This window comes from Mustela erminea, chromosome 8 (genome assembly GCF_009829155.1).
Source record: "Mustela erminea isolate mMusErm1 chromosome 8, mMusErm1.Pri, whole genome shotgun sequence".
Taxonomy (NCBI): Eukaryota; Metazoa; Chordata; class Mammalia; order Carnivora; family Mustelidae; genus Mustela; species Mustela erminea.
Window position 1 is genome coordinate 39,213,084 of NC_045621.1, and position 15,770 is coordinate 39,228,853.

At 42.2% G+C, this 15,770-nt stretch overlaps 1 protein-coding gene across 1 annotated transcript in view; it reads right to left on the bottom strand.

Moving 5' to 3' along the window:
• Nucleotides 1–15,455, bottom strand: part of PDE6D (phosphodiesterase 6D) — a 51,483-nt gene extending 36,028 nt beyond the window's left edge. Inside the window, exon 1 of the mRNA XM_032355170.1 lies at nt 15,197–15,455. Within this exon, the coding sequence (XP_032211061.1) occupies nt 15,197–15,246 (50 nt within the window). The 5' untranslated portion in view covers nt 15,247–15,455. The remainder of the gene's footprint in view (nt 1–15,196) is intronic.
• Between the last annotated feature and the right edge of the window lie 315 nt (nt 15,456–15,770).

Below are 15,770 nucleotides of genomic sequence, written 5' to 3' on the forward strand. Positions count from 1 at the left end.
TGATTTGTCTGTCAAATAAATAAATAAAATCTTAAAAAAAAAAAAGTGACCTGCTTTTCTATCTTCTGAATGATATCATGAATCCCTCTTGAAGGGGATTCAAGAACTTACAATCTGCTTTGAAGAACTGAAAAAGTGCAGTGTTGTAAGCAATCTAAAATTATGTTAATTGACACAGAAGGCTGATTGGTTTGTTGGAAAGTTTTTGTAAAAAGACTTCTTACCCTGGGGCACCTGGGTGGCTCAGTGGGTTAAGCCTCTGCCTTTAGCTCAAGTCATTATCTCAGGGTCCTGGGATGGAGCCCTGCATCTGCCTTTCTGCTCACGCTGCCCCCCCCACGCCCTCCCCTGCTGCTCTTCCTTTTTGTGATCTCTCTCTGTCAAATAAATAAATAAAATCTTAAAAAAAAAAAAAAAAAAAAGACTTCTTACCCTATTAAGAAACCAAAGGAAACAAAATCTCAGGCAGGAAAGCATTTGGCAGTATGGCCTACATTATGAACTGCTTTGATTTGAAGAGCGGGATGGTTAGGATTTGAAATTAACCCTAGGCAAATTGTACATCTGCTCATGAAAGCTAGTTTAGAGACATGGGTTGACATCTTTCTGCAGACAGAGTAAGTTTTGCATAATCAGCAAACACAAAACTATAATTTCTCAGTAATCTACACAAATGATTTATTAAAATCTATCTGGCTCACTACAGAGCCAAAGGAGTGATGTTCAGAGAGAGTGATGATGAAAAGTCTGTTTTATTGGTGGGGGGGGTCATGTTATTGTAGCACTCTTTCTCCCTTTATCATTTACCCCCAAGCCTCCAAAGAGAGCTGCTACTGTTATTTTTCCCTTTCTCTGGTATAATCACGCTAACCACCTCATTCACTGAAGTTCTACTGTGTACCAGGCACAAGTTATATTGAGGATTCTATAACTGTGCTGCCAAAAATGTGATCCATAGACCACTGGGGCTGGTTTGTGAATCGTCTGTTACCAGTTTGTGACAAGATAAGTGTTTAAAAACTATAATAGCAATTAAGCAGATTAATTTGTGGATTCTAATAAAGCCTTCTGGCTTTATTTTATATGTCATTTTTAAATTAACTCGTATCTATGATTTTTATTAACTCATTTTATTTTATGAAAATGTTGGTCTGTGAAGGATTAAAAATAAAAACCTGGATCATTACCAGTGACAGTTCAAGAAACACTATTCTAGATTGAAAGATAAGATCTCTGGTCTTAATATGGTCTCAGTATAATCCAATTGAATGTCCAATTAAAAAAGTCCTTCCATTTTCAGACACACATTTCTGAGGGACATATAAAGTTCAAGCTTTGAAGCAGTTTTGGGGAATGTTAATTTTTTTAAAAAGGGGGGTTATAATAGGTTAAAAGGTTGATCATGATAGGTTAAAAGAGTTGATAATAGGTTAAAAGAAGAACAGAGATGGGTGAGATAGGAAGGTAATGTCAAGAAAGCAGAAAGGACAATTTGATAAAGAACAGCAACTCAGAAGGAAACCAGAAGGGCAGCAGATATAATAAAGTGCTATAAGCCTGGGGTAAGAAAGTCAAGAGGGTAAATTCAGGTTTGTTGGAGGAAGAAAGACACAGAGTCTCTGCCATCCGTTCCATTCTTCAGAATCACCTTCTACTCCAGCCCCTACATGCACCTATCCTCCAGCGAGCCTTAGAGTTCCTGCATCTCAGTATATTCTTGTGTTTCAGTGTTTAGCATATGCGGCTCTACTATGCCTAGAACATGCGTCCCACTCTAGGATGCTCCTTAAAGTCACAGTGCTGTGTCAATCTCTCTGATCCCTCCTCAGTGTACCTATAGACTTGTTTACACCAGCATGGAAGTACTCATCTGAATGTCAGTCAAGGGGTGCCTGGGTGGCTCAGTGGGTTGGGCCGCTGCCTTCGGCTCGGGTCATGATCTCGGGGTCCTGGGATCGAGTCCCGCATCGGGCTCTCTGCTCAGCAGGGAGCCTGCTTCCTCCTCTGTCTCTCTGCCTGCCTCTCTGCCTACTTGTGATCTCTGTCAAATAAATAAATAAAATCTTAAAAAAAAAAAAAAAAAAAGAATGTCAGTCAAATTTGCAAGTCAAGTTCCATGGGCACAATACTATCTATCCCTTCTCAGTGCTCCGTACCTAACTGACACTCAGATGTGTGTTGAACCACAATGAGTAACAGAGAGCAAGTCAGAAGGGTTGCTAGAACTCTCCCTCTCAGGCTGAGCAACCAGAAAGCAAAGCTCATTGAAGAGTGTTCAGGAGCCAAACATGGAGAACTGCTCATTCAGGATTCAGAAAGCTGTGCCAAGGGCAACTTAAACCTGGAGCTCAGCAAAAACAAGCAGCAAAGGAAGCACCAAAAAAATCCCATTCTCCCTAAGGAGAACAGCTAGTCAGTCAGCCAAACTGCAGGTAAAAACACATTAGAATTTAAAAGCCCATCCTACATTAAGTTGAATTCACGACTTGGCAGAGTATCTATAAATTATATATGGGCATGCGGTTCATTACCTATAGTTTGAGGAATTCCAAGGTAAGTAGAAGTTCCAGGCAAAGTGGCTGACTCAGCACATACTGATATATGCTAATGTCTACCACGGCAGCCCAGGGTAATACAAGCAAAAGCTTCAGCACCAAGGGCACAGGCATGAAGAAAAACCTCTGTCTTCTCATTCCTCTGGGCTGAAAGCAGCTGTACAGACTAGCAATAAACAAAGGGAGTCTCTATTTGGTGGTATCCTACACATTTTCATCATAGGAATGCCTTTCTTTCTTTCCTTTTTTTTTTTTTTTTTTTTTTTTAAAGGAATTCCTTTCTTTGCTCTGCTTCCCTAGCTTTGGGTTGTGGCCTTTTTTCTTCTTCTTGCTCTCTTTTAACACTCTGCCTTCATGATCTCTCCCCTCTCAAACTTGCTCCTCCTTGCTCACTTTCTGAACTCATTCAACTCATTTCTGTTTCTTACTCCCACCTTCATTCTTCTTTTTTATAAATTTGTATTAATTTATTTTTAAAGTAATCTCCAACCCCAACATGGGACTTGAACTTACAACTCTGAGATCCAGAGTCGTGTGCTCTACTGACTGCGCCAGCCAGGTGTCCCAAAGTTTCATTAATTCTTAAATATCACTTCTTTCAAAGCCCTCCTTCTAGGCTTTTTCTGCACTAGCACTGGTTAGACAGAGCATCCTGTATGTTTCCTCACATTCGTGAGAACCAATCCTAATTGGTGATTCTCCCCATGGTAGTTTTCCTATTTATGGGGGATGAGGTGAGAAAAATATAAATGCATCCCTGAGAAACCAGGTTTCAGTATCCTTGAAACATAATATGCAGCACTGTAATCAGTGGTGATATCCCTGTGAAATAATACTCTGCCCCTGGCAAAGACACTGTGCTTGGAAAGCATACAATCAAAATTCAAACTGGCCTAGAAAACAGTGGAGGCAAGTAATTTAGCAATGAGAAGATCACCATTTGAAACACCACACACTCTTCTCACTAGCAAAGTCAAATGAAACTAACCTTTTTTCCCCCTCATAGGTCCATTTCTCTACTAATGTGTGCAGTTACGTGCCTGAAACTGGTCAGAAACAAGTTAGAATAGACACAGTCATGGAGAAAATACAAGGCCCTTCCCCAAGGGTGTGATCCCAAAAGGTTCAGCCACTATTTCCTATATGTTATTTGAAGGCATAGGATATTGCTTGGAATCCTATCAAAAGTCACATTCAGAGACCTGTGAACTTTACCTAGTTTTAAAAACATGCTACAGTATTGAGAGGGAAACCAACTTCTTCAAGTTAGAAGCCTCTTAAAAAAAGAAAAGGCATAGATAATTTTGCTTTTCAAGTGGGACATGTGTCATGTAGAGGGCTTCCTCTGCTATCACTTCCAGAATTGTGAAAAAAGGCTTCACATGTCTAAGCTGGGGTAAAAAAGAATCACTAAGACTCTGGCTTTATCAATATCCTGAAACATGAAACCTACAAGAGACAGCAACCCTGAACTTTAAAACAAAGATAAATAATTGAAACCATGCTATAGTAAGCACAATGCATTTGCAGAGCTATGGTGTTTGTTGTTGATGTTTAAAGATTTTATTTATTTATTTGAGAGACAAAGAGCGAGTGAGCGAGCGCAGAAGGGGGAGGGAGAGGGAGAGGTAGAAGCAGACTCCCTGCTGAGCAGGTAAGCCAATGTGGGGCTTGATCCTAGAGCCCCGGGATCATGACCAGAGCCGAGCGCAGATGCCCAACCCAATGAGCCACACAGGTGCCCCTGTAGAGCTATGGTTTTTAAAGAGAGTTGGCATAAAATATTTCACTCAAATTTTAGAACATCTCTGTTAAGCAGACAAAGCAAGCATTTTCCTTGTTTTACAGATGATAAGCAACTTGCACAAAGTTAGGTAGCTTAAATAAGTGATTTCCATTCTTTTTTTTTAAATTAAGTAATCTCTACACCCAACATGGGGCTCAAACTCATGACCCCAAGATTAAGCGTCGCATACTCCACTGACTGAGCCAGCCAGACACCCCAGTGATTTTCATTCTTTAATAAGACCTACCTCCTCAAGCTACTTCTTTGATCTCTGCATTCCTAGGTCACCAGATTTCTAGAAAAAGTAAAGTATTCTTTAAATTCTTAAAAGTAAAGTGACTGGGGCACCTGGGTGGCTCAGTGGGTTAAGCCTCTGCCTTTGGCTCGGATCATGATCTCAGGGACCTGGGATCAAGCCCCGCATAGGCTCTCTGCTCAGTGGGGAGCCGGCTTCCCCCTCTCTCTCTGCCTGCCTGTGGTCTCTCTCTATCAAATAAACAAATAAAATCTTAAAAAAAAAAAAAAAGTAAAGTGACTTAATTTCCTCATCCATTTTCTAATCCCGGCAGATTATACCTAATTTGTTTCCTCAAGTATCGGCTACTCTCAAAAAGATCGGCAACGACCTATACGGTATCATGGGATTCTTAGTAGTCTCAAACATTCAGTGAACGAATTCAATTTCCAGCAATTCCAAGGACTTGTTTTTGACTTCCATTCCTCCTCATTCTTGATCCCAAATCGCCTCCAAAGCACTCTCTTCCTGCATGTTTCATGTCACCTTCCCTCCTCTGTTACTCTCCAGGATCTTGAAAATTAAGCTGCTCAACACCTACTCATCTCTCTTTTAAGATCCTATCCCAAGGACAATTCTAAAGCCTTCAACAACACCTCCAGGAGTAGTCAGCCTTCCTCTGAGATACTACAGCACTTTATGCTACTTAGGCACTTATTTTGTGACACTTGAAATATAGCCATAAAAAGAAGGGGGTGGCCTAATTGTATGACATTTCTGTAGTCAGAACTTCCAGGTTTTGCCTTAATCTCAGGGATAACGTCATCAATCCTTAATTTCCCATTTTTTAATAAAGTGAGTAATTATATAGAGTTGTTGCAATAATGTAATAGTATATCAAAGTAGTTTGAAAAACTGAAGAAGACTATAGGAATGTCAAATATTATTAGGTCACCCCCTTTCTTCTTATGGCTATATTTAAAGTGTTATTTATATTAGAGTTATTTGTTTAGTTCTCTAGATTTTATCTAAATTCAGAGACAGTAATTACTCTCCAGGACTCTGAACCAGTGGGTCCACAATACGCTAAATAGAATACTTCATCAATACTGAGCATCTAAGAAAAGAGTTGTCTGAAAAACAAAATGGAAATGATATCTTGTTTTAATTATGTCAAATTACAAATAATGTTTTGCCTATTTTAGGTGTAGCTCATATCTAAATAGAAATACTTGATGCAAAGAATCCTCGTTAATTAAGAATGATTGTCACCAAATCAAAGAATTGTGGTGTTGGAAAATGATTTGAGTCCTTCTGGAGATCATCTCTCTAAAACTTTATCTTGGTGCACACAAAATTTCCCTCTGCAATCCTCCTGATGGACAGGAACATCCATCTGCTACTTAAAATACTTTCTGGAAAACGCTCCCCACCCCCTTTCAGGTAATTGGGCTAAAAAATCTTTGTTCTCTATAACATCTACCCTTCACTGAGAGCCAAATACAATACATTTAATTCTTTCTCTCTAGAACAAATTTTTAAACTTTAGAACACTCACATCCCTTGCTTAATTCTTTATCTTCAGGTCAAACCTTCCCATTCTCCACATGATTCCAGTGCCTCTCCTCTGGACCAGGTGGACTTAGCCATGACCTCTCATTAGAGACCAAACAAGTTCCTCACGTGTGGGACTTCTTCGCCAATCACGAGATTTTTATGGATATTAGACTGTAAGAAAATATACTTGTTTTTCTTCTCAGCTTCAAAATTATCATCAGGTCAAAAGCAAAAAAAGAACAGTACTCTTAACTTCTTGACAGTCTGAGTTTTAAGTATTCAGGCACTGGTTGGAAATTTTAGGTTACTAGTCACGATAGACTTTTTTTTTTTTTTTAAAGATTTTATTTATTTATTTGACAGAGAGAGATATCACAGGTAGGCAGCAGCAGGCAGAGAGAGAAGGGGAAGCAGGTTCCCTGCTGAGCAGAGAGCCCAATGCGGGTCTCGATCCCAGGACCTTGAGATCATGACCTGAGCTAAAGGGAGAGGTTTAACCCACTGAGCCACCCAGGTGCCCCGTCACAATGGCCTTTAAACTATCTTCCTATGATGCTAAAGCTCAGGAACAGGGATTGGTCTGTACGTTCAGAAGTCAAGTTTTCCTCTACCATGCAGATCTGAGGCTGCGGACTGCTTACAAGGGAGGCCTGTGAGCCAAAAGTGAGGTCAAGATTAATAGGAACCCAGAGCGGCCAAAGCTCAGCACTACTGCTAGCCCTTTATCAAATACAGTGACAATATAGCCTGAATTTTTCATGGGAGTCTCACCATATTCTGTTGCATTTCTCCAGAAGTTACTATAATGTTTCATTATAAACCATATATAGAATCCTCAAAGAAATTTAGAAGATCTGAAGACTATCTAGTTATATTTCAAAATTCCTCCCAAAAATGTGAAAGCAGGAATGCCCATTTAAAAATCCTAAATAACATGATCGATAGGGCATAACTTCACTTAATCCATGCAGGGTAATAGTAACAACTTCTCATCCTGGAAAACACACTACCAATCATAATCTACATGAAGTTTATGACTGGACAATCTGTGATCAACAGTGTTCATTGGCTTTATGAGTACTGTTTCGGTTGCTTCCCCAGAGCTTGAGTTGATAAACAAAAACTGTATTTTAGAAAACCATAAACTCAAAAATCAAACTCAATTTTAACACCTGGCCAAGGCATATATTAGGGAATATTGACTTTCTTTTTTTTTCTTTCTTTCTTTTTTTTTTTTAAAAGATTTTATTTATTCATGTGAGAGAGAACATGAGTGAGGGGAAGGTCAGAGAGAGCACACTTCCCGTGGAGCTGGGAGCCTGATGCGGGATTCAATCTCGGGACTCCGGGATCATGACCTGAGCCGAAGGCAGTGGTCCAACCAACCGAGCCACCCAGGCGTCCCAGGGAATACCGACTTTCAAGAAAAGTTCAACAGTCTACTATTTTTAATAAGGAAATCTAAATGAATAGAAGATTTAAAGCCAAATATTTTTGACTAGAAGTAAAGTCAAAGATCAAAATGCTAGGAGAGGGGCGCCTGGGTGGCTCAGTGGGTTAAAGCCTCTGCCTTCGGCTCAGGTCATGGTCTCGGGGTCCTGGGATCAAGTCTGGCCTCCGGCTCTCTGCTTAGCAGGGAGCCTGGCTTCCCTTCCTCTCTCTCTGCTTGCCTCTCTGCCTACTTGTGATCTCTGTCACATAAATAAATAAAATCTTAAAAATAAAAAAAAGATGCTATGAGAAAGAGGATGTGGGGGATCCAGGACCAAACTATGGAGAGGGAATGAAAAAAAACACGTGAAAGTTACTTTCAGAAACCTTCTGAGCCAAATTAGTTTCCTTTTTTGCTAAGCTGTTATAAATTGAAATATAACTACTTCTCAGAAAACAAGGTAAACACTAGGCATACATCAATGTTTACTAATTAAATCATTTCTTCAAACAGGCAAAACAGAAATATTCTATTTTCTTAGTAAGAGAATAACAGCATGAAGGCACTGGTTTATCTCAGAAAAAAAAACTGGCTTTGCAGCAATATTATTACCACTGTTATTGTTATAATGTTAATAATTATTAATAAAACAAATAATAACATAGTTAATATTTATTACTTACTATGTGCCAGGCCCTATATTAATTATTTTATATGCAGTCTCATGTAATTTTAACAACACTCTGAGGAAATTATACGGATACTGAGGTTTACAGTTTGAGTGCTCTATCTAGGGTAACAATGCTGAAGGCAGTAAGTCTGAACCTAGAGTCCACACTCTTAACCACTGAACTCTTTAACTACTGTTCTGCTCTGCTGCAGTTACTCATAAGCTTTCTCCATAAAAGCTACACACACACACACACACACACACAGAGCAAATGAAGTGTCCCTTTCCCCCCAAACAGTTGCCAATAGTGAATATTATTGATTTTTTTAAAAAGATTTTATTTTATTTATTTGACAGAGAGAAATCACAAGTAGGCAGAGAGGCAGAGAGAGAGAGGAGGAAGCAGGCTCCCCGCTGAGCAGAGAGCCCCATGCGGGACTCGATCCCAGGACCCTGAGATCATGACCTGAGCCGAAGGCAGCGGCTTAACCCACTGAGCCACCCAGGCGCCCCTGAATATTATTGATTTTGATTTATTTATTTATAGTAGGCTCCATGGCCCTTGTGGGGCTGGAACCCAAAACCCAAAGATCAAAAATTGCATGCTCAGGCACCTGGGTAGCTCAGTCATTAAGTGTCTGCCTTCGGCTCAGATCCTGATCCCAGGATCCTGGCATCAAGGTTGGTATCCAGCTACCTGTTCAGCGGGAAGTCTGCTCCTCCTTCTCCCTTTGCCTCTTCCCCAGACTGTGCACTCTCTCAAATAAATGAATAAAATCTTTAAAAAAAAAAAAAAAAAAGGAGGGGCGCCTGGGTGGCTCAGTGGGTTAAAGCCTCTGCCTTCGGCTCAGGTCATGGTCTCAGGGTCCGAGGATTGAGATCCGCATCAGGCTCTCTCTGCTCAATGGGGAGCCTGCTTCCCCCCTCTCTCTGTCTGCTGCTTTGTCTATTTGTGATCTCTCCCTGTCAAAAAAAAAAAAATCTTTAAAAAATAAAAATAATAAAAATAAAAGGGATGTATGCTCTACTGACTGAGCCAGCCAGGAGCCCCTACTGTCAACTTTTTAAATTTTTGTTAATTAATTGGGAAAAAAGAGACAGTCTGTTGATTTATTAAAGTTGAACATCTCTTAAAATATTCATTGGCTACTTGTAGTTTTCTTCTGTGAACTCTTTGTTCATATTCTTTGTTTATTTTGAGTTAAACATTTATTTTATTTTTTAAAAAGATTTATTTGAGATAGAGTGAGAGCGAGAAAGAACATAAACAGGTAGATGGGGCAGAGGGAGATGCAAGCTCTTCAGTGAGCAGGGAGCCAGGCGTGGGGCTCAATCGCAGGACCCTGAAATCATGACCTGAGCTGAAGGCAGACGCTTAACTGACTGAGCCACCCAGCTCACCCATTTATTTTACTGATTCATAGGCAGTTGTTTTTTAATTTTTGAAAGATTTTATTTATTTGCTTATTTTTGAAAGGGGGAGAGAGACAGAAAGAGAGAGAGAGAAAGAAGGAGAGGGAGAATCTTTTTTTTTTTTTTTTAAAGATTTTATTTATTTGACAGATTACAAGCAGGCAGAGAGGCAGGCACAGAGAGAGGGGGAAGCAGGCTCCCTGCTGAGCAGAGAGCCTGATGTGGGGCTCAATCCCAGGACCTGAGATCATGACCTGAGTCGAAGGCAGAGGCCCAACCCACTGAGCCACCCAGGTGCCCTAGAGAGGGAGAAACTTAAGCAGACTCCATGCCCAGTGCAGAGCCTAATGTGGGGCTTCATCGCATGACCCTGAGCTCAAGACCGGAGCCAAAATCAAGAGTCAGATGCTTAACTGACTGAGCCACTCAGATTATTATTAATTAAAGATTTTATTTTTAAGTGATCTCTACACTCAACGTGGGTCTCAAGCTCACGACCTCAAGATCAAGAGCTACATGTTCCACCAACCGAACCATTCAGGAGCCCCTGGTGGCAATCATTTATATTCTAGATATTATATTTACTTCTGGAGTACAAGTAAATCGGGGCAATTAGCTAATCTTCAAAGGAAAAGTTAAATCACTACTTCATATCTTAGACCAAAGCAAATTCCAAATGATGTAAGAATAATAAAATTATATGGGCGCCTGAGCCACCCAGGTATCTCCCATATTCTTTTTTTTAAAAATAGATTTTATTTATTTCTTTGACAGAGAGAGACACAGCGAGAGAGGGAACACAAGCAGGGGGAGTGGGAGAGGAAGAAGCAGGCTTCCTGAGGAGCAGGGAGCCCGATGTGGGGCCCGATGTGGGGTTCGATCCCAGGACCCTTAGATCATGACCTGAGTTGAAGGCAGATGCCTAATGACTGAGCCACCCAGGTGCCTCAAAGTAAGTTAGAGGAAAAAATGTTCTTAAGAAATCAGAAGGCAGAAAAAAAAAAAAAAGAAAAAAGAAATCATAAGGCAGAGAAAACACATTTACAATACTGTATACCATAGTTATTTAAAAAATTCTTGTGTAAGTGTACCTGCACAGTTTAAATCAGTGTTGTTCAAGGGCCAACTGTATTTATGTTGAGGAAAAGCAGTTTGAAGAGGAAGAACAGTGCATTATACAGGGTACACTGGAAAACTTGTATAAAAGGACTATGACAAATTTATGTCATGGAAAGCAATTAAAGGGACGCGTGGGTGGCTCAGTCAGTTAAGCATCTGCCCTCAGCTCAGGTCATGATCCCTGGGTCCTGGAATCAAGCCCCGAACTGAGCTCCCTGCTTAGCAGGGTGCCTACTTCTCCTTCCCCCTCTGCTACTCCCCTTGGCTTATACTCTCTCTCTCTGACAAATAAATGAATAAAATCTTAAGGAAAATAAACGAAGGCAATTAAAAGTAAAAATCTTTGCAAGTTATGAACATGGTAGATTATTAGGAGAAAATATAAGTTACAAAATAATGCTTATGATTCAATTCTTATAAAAGCAAATATACTACATTAGCCATATTGGAAGGTTATATTAAAATATCAATAAAGGTCATTTCTGGGGGCTGAGGTTGGTAATGGAAAAATTAAGTACCACTTTAAAACAGAACAAGAAGTTAGATTTCTCCCACATGTAATTTGTGTAAAAAATTCCAGGTGGATTAAAGAGCTAAACATTAAAAAGAGATGAGAACATAGAATATTTAATCTTGAGATAAGAAAATTTTGTTTTGTTTCTTTAGTCATAACAATTAATTTAATCTGTATTGCAAACTTATAAAGTAGATACTATGTTTTATATCTGTTTGAATATTAAAAAAATGGATGGGAAGAGACAGTGGAGTGACTTGCCCAAGGTCAGGAAGGTCTTCTTATGACACGAAATGCAAGGGTGCCTGAGTGGCTCAGACGGTTAAGCATTGAACTCTTTATTTCAGTTCAGGTCAGAATGGAGAGATCAAGCCCTGAGTTGGGCTCCACATCAGGGGGAGTCTGCTTGAGATTCTCTCCTTCTTCCTCCCCCACTTTTCTTGATTGTGCCTGTGCGAGGGGGTGTGATGCATGGCCCACATGCGCGCGCTCTCTCTCTCACTCAAGTAAATAAATCTTTAAGACACAAAATGCAGGGGTGCTTGAATGGCTCAGTTAGTTAAGCGTCTGCCTTTGGCTCAGGTCCTGATCCCAGGGTCCTGGGATTGAGTCTCGCATCAGGCTCCCTACTCAGTGAGGAGCCTGCTTCTCCCTCTCCCCTCCAGCTTGGACTCTCTGTCACTATTTCTGTCTCTCTCTCTCTCAAATAAATTAAAAAAAAAAAAAAAAGACACAAAATGCAGATGTCACATGTAAAATATTGATGAATTTAAAATGATAATTTAAAATCTGTTCAACAGGAGCACACGGGTGGCTCAGTCAGACAAGCATCTGCCGCCTTCAGGGTCCTGGGAGCAAGCCCCCAGTTGGGCTGCCTGCTCAGTGGGGAGTCCACTTCTCCTTCTCCCTCTGGCCTCCCCCCACACCATGCTCTCTCTCAAATAAACGCTTTGAAAATAAATAAATAAATAAATAAATAAATAAAATTTGTTCAATAAAAAAGGAGATGAGCAATACATTGATGAAAAATATTTGCAACATACAGAACAGGCAAATGATATTAAAATAAAGAACACCTACAAACCAGTAAGTAAAAAATTCAATAATAAAATGGGCAAAAACAAAATCAACAGGCAATTCATGGAAAAGAAACTGCCAAACAGAAGATTTTGCAACTTCTCTAATAATAAGGAGAACTACTATAGGAATGCCTGAGTGGACTCAGTCAGTTAAGGGTCTGTCCTTGGCTCAGGTCATGATCCCAGGGTCCTGGGATTGAGTGCCACATCTGTCACATCAGGCTCTTTGCTCAGTGGGGAGCCTGCTTCTCCCTCTGCCTGCCTGCCTCTCCCCCTGCTCAAGCACTCTCCCTCTCTCTGACAAATACGTAAAATCTTAAAAAAAAAAAAAAAAAAGCTACTACATAATGTTTACTAGGCATCAGGTGCTTTTCTAAATGCTTCAGCTATCAACTCATTCGATCTTCACAACAGATGAGGAAATGGAGGCATAGGTTAAAGAAGTTGCTCACAGACACACAACCAAGAGTACAAGGCTGGGATTCCAACACAGAAAGTACAGCTCTACAGTCCAGAATTGCTTTTAACCACTATGCTCCATTACCTATTCAGGAATCTAGGTATCCAGGGAAATACAAATTAAAACAAGGTATTACTTGTCTAGATTGTCAAAAATATAAAAGATAGACATAGTCAACGTGGAAATGAGCACTGTCATTGTTGGTAGGAGAATATAATGGAGCTTTTTTTTTTGGTAGAAAATACTTAACAGAAACAGATACAGTAGAAGTTCAGAAAAACAATTTACCCAATAATAAAGAGGGACAATAGGTAGTTTGTTTTACTAAAACATTGTTTTTGTCCTGAAGGTAGTGGGCAAATTCTAGAACTCCTTTCCCTTTCTCTCTCAATCCTCAGATGTCAATAAAGGCTACCAGAGGATAAGTATCTTCTTGCTACCATGTTAACTTTTTTATGTGGCTTCTTCTGTTAAGATTTAATCAGCTCAGGTCAAACCTTCTCTGAAAGCCTGTTTCTTAACACACTAAAGTCATCACTGAACTGGTTAATTCACCTGCCCTTTATGGGGCTGATGCAGGTTCTATTTTCTACTCTTTTCCACATTTGTCCCTTGGCCTCTTTTTCAACAGTTTCACCAGACAGCCCAGACTGAGGTAAGAAGTTAAATTTTCCCCTTCTGCTTTGTCTGAAAGCTATGAAAAAGATTCTTGTTCTCAGCAATGTGTTTACTCCAATTGCACAAAAATGGTGCTTCTGAAATCGCTCAATTCTCCAGTCTCCGGTTTTACTGTCTACAGCACACATGTTAAGTAACAATATAAATTACTAAAGTGAAAAATAAAATTTGTGTCATAGCTTTTCTAACACTTCAGCCATCCTTACTTACTTATAGGTGCTAATATGAAGAGAAACACCAAAATGTACATGGAGCTATAAAAAAGAGGCTGCTACTAAAATTCACTACGTTAAAGTACTGAAAAAGTTTATCAGGAATGGCATTACGCCCAGGTGATAACGCCAATCGGTTTTTGTTTTTTTTTTTTTTTCCCGAAGAAGCATAGCAGGTCAGCTTCCATTTGAAACTTTTCATTTGCAAATCCAAAGCATCCTGTAACGTTTTTGCATTTTGTGTTCTAAAATTTACTACCGAATTGGTCTCTGACGGTGACAAAGCAATTAAAATTTGCAGGGGTGAAATGGGCATTGTGAAAACACAGGCAGCTCAGAGAAAAGTGCCTCATTCAATCTCCTTTTAGGGGAACAGATCTAAAGTTAGGACTACAATTTCACCGAGAGAAGAATTTGAGAATGTCCCATATTGTACGCACACCATGTAAAAAGAGAAAAAGGTCAGCAGGAAAATCTGAAATTGGAATGTCCAGGATTGCATTTTTTTCATACGCATTCTATGGTTACAGATCGACCCTCCATTACAACACGAGGTTTCCTCATTGCTTTAAGGAGCGAAGGTTGCACAAGCGGCACAACAGGCCCGAGGCAATGATTTCTCTATCCTGCTAAATCCTATCGTCTCCCCAACGTAATCAAGTAATTGCTGGACAGCTCCACCTTGTCTACGCGTTAACCACACAAACGCGAAGGAGCAGATACCTTTGCCCGGAGTCCACTGCAACACCACAACACTTCAAGGCACCTCACGCACGAGTTTAGGGTCCTCACTTCGCTGGACAGAAAAGCGAAAAGCTGAGAAAGAAGCAGCCACCATCCAATGCCTCAAAAGGCCAAGACAGAGGTAAGATGAGGTCGATCCCGGGCTTCTCTTTGCCCACCTTCCTCGGCTCCAGCCCTGGAAGGAGCCACAAGTGAGGCAGAGAAGTTGTGGAAAACAAGGCGGGGGTCGGGTGGGATAGGGGAACCCGGGAGAGTTTAGCGCAAGTATTTGCATTTGTCCCACACAAGGTCACTCGCTCCGAGTCACTTTTTCCTGCTCCCCCGGGGGCTTCCCGCCAAACGGGCTGCGGGGCTCCGAGGCCAGCTCACCGCGCCCCCTCAGTCCTTCACTGCGGGCCGCAGCCCCTTCCCGGCCTCTGGGTGCGGGCCGAGGCTCGGACCCAAGCCGGCCTCCCCGAATCCCGTTTCCGACGCCAGGCGCTTCTCCCAACCCAATTGCGTCCGGGGTCCTCCGCCTCCAGTCCCCGGGGCTCCAGACAACGTCCCCTTCCTCCCTCAGGACGCCCCCTGCCTCGCCTCCAGTGCCGGGTCCCGCCGGGGGCCCCGGACGCCGTTCCCCCTGTCCCTCCAGTCGCGCTCCCGTCCGGTGCCCACCTCGCGCGGCCCCCGCCCCCGGCCCGTCTCCTCAGCGAGAGGCCACCTCCCAAGTCCTCCCGGCCCCGCCCCGCTCCCGGGCGGATACAGTTTGAAGCCCCTCAGGATCTCCCTGGCCCGCTCGTCCTTGGCTGACATGTTGCGGCGGCCGCCGCCCGCGGCTCTCTCACGCTGGCCCGGCGGAGCCTCGCAGACGGTGCCCAGGAACGGAGGACTGAGCCGCAGCCCGGCCTGGAGACCTCGGGCGAGCAGAGGCAGCGGCCAGACCCGGACCGGCCTCTCCCTCCCCTTAGCTCCCGCTCCTGATCCCTTCTCGTTCCCCCTAGCCTCGGAGCGCCCGCCCCAAAGCCAATGGAAAGCTCACCTCGCCGATTGGCACCCTAAGCAGCCAATAGAAACACTCAGCGGCTTCGCCGGGGGACGACGAGCGTCAGTGGGAAGGGCCCTCCCCGGGAAGTCCCGTAGGACAAATTTTTCTTTAGGTCTTGTTGCCTAGAGTTTGCCCCAGCGGAGGGTTGGCTTCAAATCTGCAGAGGCTCGAGGGGTCCGCTCCCAGCGCAGAGCACACTAAGGCTCTGAGGTGACTGCGCGTTGCACTGTGCGATGTGAGAGGGACTACGTTTCCCAGCATTCCAGGGGGAGTGCCCGGTGGTGGTGGGGGG